Below are 6,437 nucleotides of genomic sequence, written 5' to 3'. Positions count from 1 at the left end.
TAGCCTCTAGAGTATGTATATCTGGTTACTTTGCAACAGCACACTGATAGTATAGGCTAAATGCCTACTTGATGACAAATGTGCTAATGTTTTCTTTATTCAAACCAACTTCTGTGTTTGATTATTATTACGATACTACGATAAAACATGTATAGATGTTTGAAAATACGAAATATATTTAAACTATGTCCTTTCTGCAAAATTCAGCAAAAAAACAAAACATTTTGGGGGTATGTCTGTGAATGATGGAGAAGCTATGGCACGCAGTGTGAGAATGAACAGCTTCACGCGCAGAATGAAGACAGTTTCATAACCGCGCTCTATGAGCCTCCCATAATTCATGCAAAAAAAAGCCCGAAGGGATCTCTCTCTCTTTCTATCTCTCTCTCTCTCTCTCTCTCTCTCTCTCTCTCTCTCTCTCTCTGTGTGTTTTCCGTCAGAATGAATTTTACCACTGTAGTCAGCCACGAAATAATCTGACCCGACACTTAAAACCATCTGCGCTATCTATCCGCCTTCTTATTTACTAAATCATCCCGTGCACAAAACGTAGTGTATCTGATACTAAACCCGAGTAGCCCGGCAGTGACACGATAGTTTTATACGCAAACACATTCCGTTTTTTTCCTGCAGTGTTTAGTAAATCACGTCTCGTTGATGGGTAGTGTGCACTGTGTAAATAAGAAACCAACGTAGCAGCAGGGATTTTATTAGACGATGTGTAACAGATGTGAATAAAATGTGACAGCGTATCAAATAAAGACTATTAAATGTCGACTATGATATGTCGATCAATGTACGTTATCAGTAGGACCGAATTTGAAGTGAATCAATCCAATTGTTTTTGCATAAAAACCTAGACTGAACATCGCATAATAAAGCCATATTTTTTATTATCAAATGAGTCGAACAATTCTAGAGCGTGGATGAATGGGCTAGATTTTCAGTCTGCATTAGCCACAACACCATTCAAGAGGATGCATTGCTATTGTAGTCTCAGAACATTCGTTCTCTGTTGTTTTTATTCTTCATTTTCAGAATTTAAAAAACGGTATGCTTTATGATAATATCTGTCATGCCTGCTGCTTGGATGTTATTTTCCAATGAGAGGTAAGCGTTTGTTAAATGTATTGCGTTTTATTTGTCTCGTCGCTTTTCTTCTTCACAGCTATGACTTACAAAGTAGAGGATGTAGGAAAACATGGAATCCAATGAAAGGTTTGAAGACAAAAAGCTAAGGTCAAAATGTTTACATTCTAAGGCGCTGTTGAGCACTGGGAGGTGCTGAAATCCCTTAGTGGCCCTTTCCGCGTGATTGGTAAACTTGACAGTTACTGACGGGCATCCATGGCAACCACGAAACCAATCTGCCAAGTCCAATAGAAAATCAGCAGAGGGGCTGACTGTCTTTTCCCTGTTCAAAAAGTATCTCGGTTTTAGTTTTTATACGTCTTGTACTTTCAACCTACGAAGTTCACCAGCCGATCGCTGCAGTAGCCAGTCAGAGGGCATAGTTCCTCAGTGTTTTTAACGGTTGATCTGTTCACTTTAGGATTGCCTTTTTGCCTGAGAGAGCGAGAGGGAGGAGAGGATAAGCGCGAGAGGGGAGCGTGTGATAGAGAGAGACGGAGAGGAAACGAGAAGCCTCCATGTTTCAGCTGCCTATCTTAAATTTTAGCCCCCAGCAGGTTGCGGGGGTTTGCGAGACCCTGGAAGAGAGCGGGGACATTGAGCGCCTAGGTCGCTTCCTCTGGTCTCTGCCCGTTGCCCCGGCAGCCTGCGAAGTCCTCAACAAGAATGAGTCGGTGCTTAGGGCGCGGGCAATCGTGGCCTACCACACCGGGAATTTCCGAGAACTTTACCACATCCTGGAGAACCACAAGTTCACCAAAGAGTCTCACACTAAACTACAGGCCCTGTGGCTGGAGGCGCATTACCAAGAGGCAGAGAAGCTGCGGGGCCGCCCGCTAGGGCCTGTGGACAAATACAGGGTGCGGAAGAAGTTCCCTCTGCCCAGAACGATATGGGACGGAGAGCAAAAGACCCACTGCTTCAAGGAGAGAACCCGACATTTGCTACGCGAATGGTACTTGCAGGACCCTTACCCGAACCCGAGCAAAAAGAGGGAGCTCGCGCAGGCTACTGGACTTACTCCCACACAAGTCGGAAACTGGTTCAAAAATCGTAGACAAAGGGATAGAGCGGCGGCTGCGAAAAATAGGTATGTATGCTGCAGTCTGTAGCTTACCTTTGTATTTGATCAAAGATGGTCTGAAGTTGTTTCAACATTTATTGTAATCTTTTTAACAAAAACAACCCTGCATTGCGAATGAATCGCAGTCAGCCTATGCACTTGCATTTGTTTCAATGCGAGCAATTATTCGGGCAAAATTTGAAATCTAATTATTTGAATTAGGTTATGTTGTTTCGAGTAAACATTGAAATAGAGCTGTCTATAATATATCAATAGGCTACCCTCTAGTTCAGTTACCTTTGTTCATAAATAATCTTTACGGAACTGACACCATAAACGCTGTAGCCTATTGAAATGAAGTAAAATGTATGACAAACTCCACTGTGAGACTTGCCCTTGTCATTTTCATTCCAAAGTTGACAATATAGATTTTCCAATAATGTGTATTTACAGTGTAAATACAATCACAGAGTTTTCCAAATTGACCATTATCTATGGTAGCCTATATCCTTCCCAGTAGCAAAACAGCTAAAGCATATAGGGCTTTAGGTCAATGTCTCAATAATTCCGTTCAGATTATCTGTCTTTTTCCACAATGCATTTTGCTTGTATTGACAGCTGTCTGTGTAGGCCCAAGTCTTTAAACCTAATTTAACAATAAGCATGCAATATGTCTGAAACATTTTGTATTATGGATGTTGCTCAATGAAAGACAGAAACACAGGAGCCATACGATATTATTTGTTCAATCATGTATAATGTAATTTGTGTTGATCAACTCATAAAGGTAGCAGGTGTATTGAATACATCTGAATTGTTTCCTTTAAGAAGATATTGGAATTACAAGGCTAGTCTGTCTATCTATAACATGTGCTCAATCCATAAAATGGGCCTGGGTTACTGTGTGTTGCTTGTGTTTGTGTGTTTACTAGCATAAAATTGCATTGTTGGGCTCCTAGCCTGGCACTTGTGCATCGGATTGCTAGGCCTCAGCAATAACTATGTTTCAATTGAGGATTACTTTGACAGAACCTATTCGTATTGGATTGTGGTTCATTCCAGTTTTCCCTCAACGTCTGTCTTTTATCCAGGCTACAGCAAGGGTTGTCCCAAGGCTCGGTTCGGTCTTTGGCTGATGATGATGGAACCGTCGATCGACTCGGTCCCGCCTCCAGCCCCGAGGCAAGTTTGTCGAGCAAAGCCGCCACCTCGGCTATCTCTATCACTTCCAGCGACAGCGAATGTGACATCTAATGGCGCACAAAGCAGTCGAGAGGAGGAAGAGGATAAATTGACAGAATATAAATGAAGGAGATCCTGAAAAACAATCTAACATAAAAACAGTCATAGTGCCTGCGTTTGAATTGAAAGAAACTGTTCTTCTTTGATGACTGCCAAAACATGAGGGTTCTAACGGAATGCCCTGTCTTAAAGCTATAGGCTACTTTCATTTTTTTTTTTCGTTTTCCACTATGGATGACTGAAGCTAATGCAAGCTGAAAGAAAATGTAAAGAAAAAACATATTCATATTCACGATCCCTTTTTAGGGATGACTAATAAACCAATGCCTCAAGTTGAAACTCAAAATAAATACAAAGTAAGGAAAAAAGGAGAAGACATCCGAGCGCCTAGCCTGCTGTTTTCTGTGGGTATTTCATGTTGAAAAGACGCTGGAATATTTTTACTTTACTTTTAAAGTTGTATAAATAATGTTTATTTACTTATTTAAATGATAGGCGCTATTATAATTTGATATTTTTTTGCTTGGTGTTTTTATGTTTACCTTGTCCACAGGTGAACCCGTTGAGCATGTGCGCTTTAGTGAACATGTGTTTCAGTAAAAAAGACAAAAAAGTAGCCTAAAGAAACTTAATAAAATTATTGTTGATCAAAAGAACAAAACATCAGTATTTTTATTCACAGATATTGAGAATGGTGTTTGCAGATATTGTATTACCCGATTACTAGCCTACTTGATATTATTATCGAGTAACGCCTAATTTGGCATGATACATTAGATTATATTTTAGGGGTTTGGGACGATATTTAGAATATGATATATGTGTGAGAGAATATTTCAAATATCGTCCTATGACAGGTGTGGTGCATCCTACTGTATTATGTTGTGCCTCTGCTTTGGCCTGATGGAGTGGTCTATATATCTGAGAATTTAGACATGTCAATAAGTAGGCTGCTTAACTACCAAATATCTTGATATGTGTGTGGACTCTGAGTGAGAAAATGAGTTTTATTCTTTATAATGCCACACTTAATAGTGCCCTGACAGGTCCTCGACGTAATTTGCCAACATGCCTCGCGTCATGTAATGTGGCATGACAGCGAGAGGTCAGAGAAAGGCCGTCAAACAAAACGGGATGATCTCCTAGTCCCGGAGTAAAAACAAATTGCCTTACACAACACCAGAATATGAAATGTGCTCTGGCTGACTGATGAGTAGTAGCCTATAAAAATAGGTATTGGCCATTTTATTATTTTAAATCAAAGATAATTTTAAAACCTATTACATTTAATTTAGATAGGCTATAGTCATCGATTTCTGGGTGATAGGCTAAAACATTTCTTAGAATTGAATCTGCAAGAAAAGTGACAGGTTCGACCGTTGATCTGAACCATATTTCCTTTATCGTATATATGTTAGCTAGCCTAATGTCTGCCACGACTAGGCCTATGGCGATGTTCTTAAGAGAGTCTGCAAGGTTGATAGCTTACAACATATTTCATGTTTCAGGTATTTGAGTAAAGTCTGTTATTTATATTTGGTCATTAATGGTTCAGTTAAACACGTAACGTGTTTAGGGGGTATAGGCAGAAATGCTTGAAGCAGACCATGTTACGATAAGCTAAAAAAACGCAATGGCTGTGATACATGTGGTTGTTTGATGTTATGATCAGACGTGATGCAGTTATTATTTTGTGATAGGGTTTGACCTAACCGTCTATAGATATGCTCTTAGTGTTTTTGTTATTGTTGTTTCTTTGCATTCGGTTTAGGCTAGTATTTAAAAATGTTACCACTAGCACACATCCCTGCCTATGATGAATATATGCCAAATAATGTTCTATTGGAACGTAAAGACGAGGGTAAACCGTGCATACACCTGAGGTTAAACTGTCTGTTCCCTCTTTATACGCGCTAACAGGATGTCAGCCCAAATGAGCAACGAAAATGAGAAGTAGGCTAGTGTTTTTTCAATGGCTCCAGAGTTCTGGTTTTGCACAAACACCTGGGGTTTCATCCAATTTGCAATTAATTACAGTAGCCAGTGAAAGAGACAAGATGTATTCCTCGAAACGTCTTTCAGCTGGAACAACACATAAATGCAGTGTTTCGGGTTTTGGATAAAAAGAGAGAGGAAGCAAGTGAGGGGAAGAAGGGGGGGCCTTGAGTTTCTTTCAAATCATGGGGACAAAATGGCTGAATATTTCCGTTTCTATTGAAAATCAGGGCAACTAGGGGACACACATGAAAAAGTATTTTTTAGCAGTGAATAAAGTTGTCCGCGGTAGTCAGCACTAATGATGCGGTCTACGGTCCCCGAGCAAATAAAGGGGCGCTCCCAATGTTTTGTGAGGGGAAGCAACACGAGTTTGTACCTCTTCAAAGAATGAACTGCTGTCATGGTATAGTCTGCCAGCCTGGATACGGAAGTCAGCATTTTTGTTTAGCGTGTGTGTTCTGGGGCAGCTGCTGCAATGTGAATTCGCAAGTAGGACGATTAAAAGGATTTAGCCTAATTATCAATTTATTGACTATTTTCTGACTGACTTGTACGTTTGCAACAGTCATAACACGTTAATTGTGCTCCAATAAACATGACGAACATTTTGAATAATGAAGAAAATATGATATAATATGTTGGATATATAACCACTGAATCGGGCGAAATTCATTGACTATTTTTCCTTAGACCTTCAGCACTTTTATATATTGGTAACATGGTATCTTCTTGATTTTTGTGTCGTTTGTAATCTATATATAAAAATGAAAGCAGATGGGACCCCAATTTCAATGTTTATGTCAACCATAATTTGAAGGAAGGTTCTCTTTCTCTTGAACTCCAATCCCTCTATGCTGTTGAGTCTTTATGATCGAATCTATCATAGCAGTTCAGCAGTGATACACAACGTGATGCGAGCTCGTGTCAGCACTAACAGTAGGCTATGGCTACGTGGGATATTTCTCCTGCAGCAATTACATGATATTATCTGGCTATTTACCAC

At 39.9% G+C, this 6,437-nt stretch overlaps 1 protein-coding gene across 1 annotated transcript; it reads left to right on the top strand.

Annotated features, from left to right (window-relative positions):
• Nucleotides 1–1,391: 1,391 nt before the first annotated feature.
• On the top strand, nt 1,392–4,097 carry six6a (SIX homeobox 6a). Its single transcript, XM_020499845.2, has 2 exons — nt 1,392–2,221; nt 3,286–4,097. The coding sequence occupies exons 1-2, from the start codon at nt 1,650–1,652 to the stop codon at nt 3,446–3,448; spliced, it is 735 nt and encodes a 244-aa protein (XP_020355434.1). The 5' UTR covers nt 1,392–1,649; the 3' UTR covers nt 3,449–4,097.
• The last annotated feature ends 2,340 nt before the right edge of the window (nt 4,098–6,437 follow it).

Source organism: Oncorhynchus kisutch, linkage group LG14 (assembly GCF_002021735.2).
Source record: "Oncorhynchus kisutch isolate 150728-3 linkage group LG14, Okis_V2, whole genome shotgun sequence".
Lineage (NCBI taxonomy): Eukaryota > Metazoa > Chordata > Actinopteri > Salmoniformes > Salmonidae > Oncorhynchus > Oncorhynchus kisutch.
Note: the sequence above shows the minus strand (reverse complement) of the source record. Positions and strands in the feature narration are given on the sequence as shown.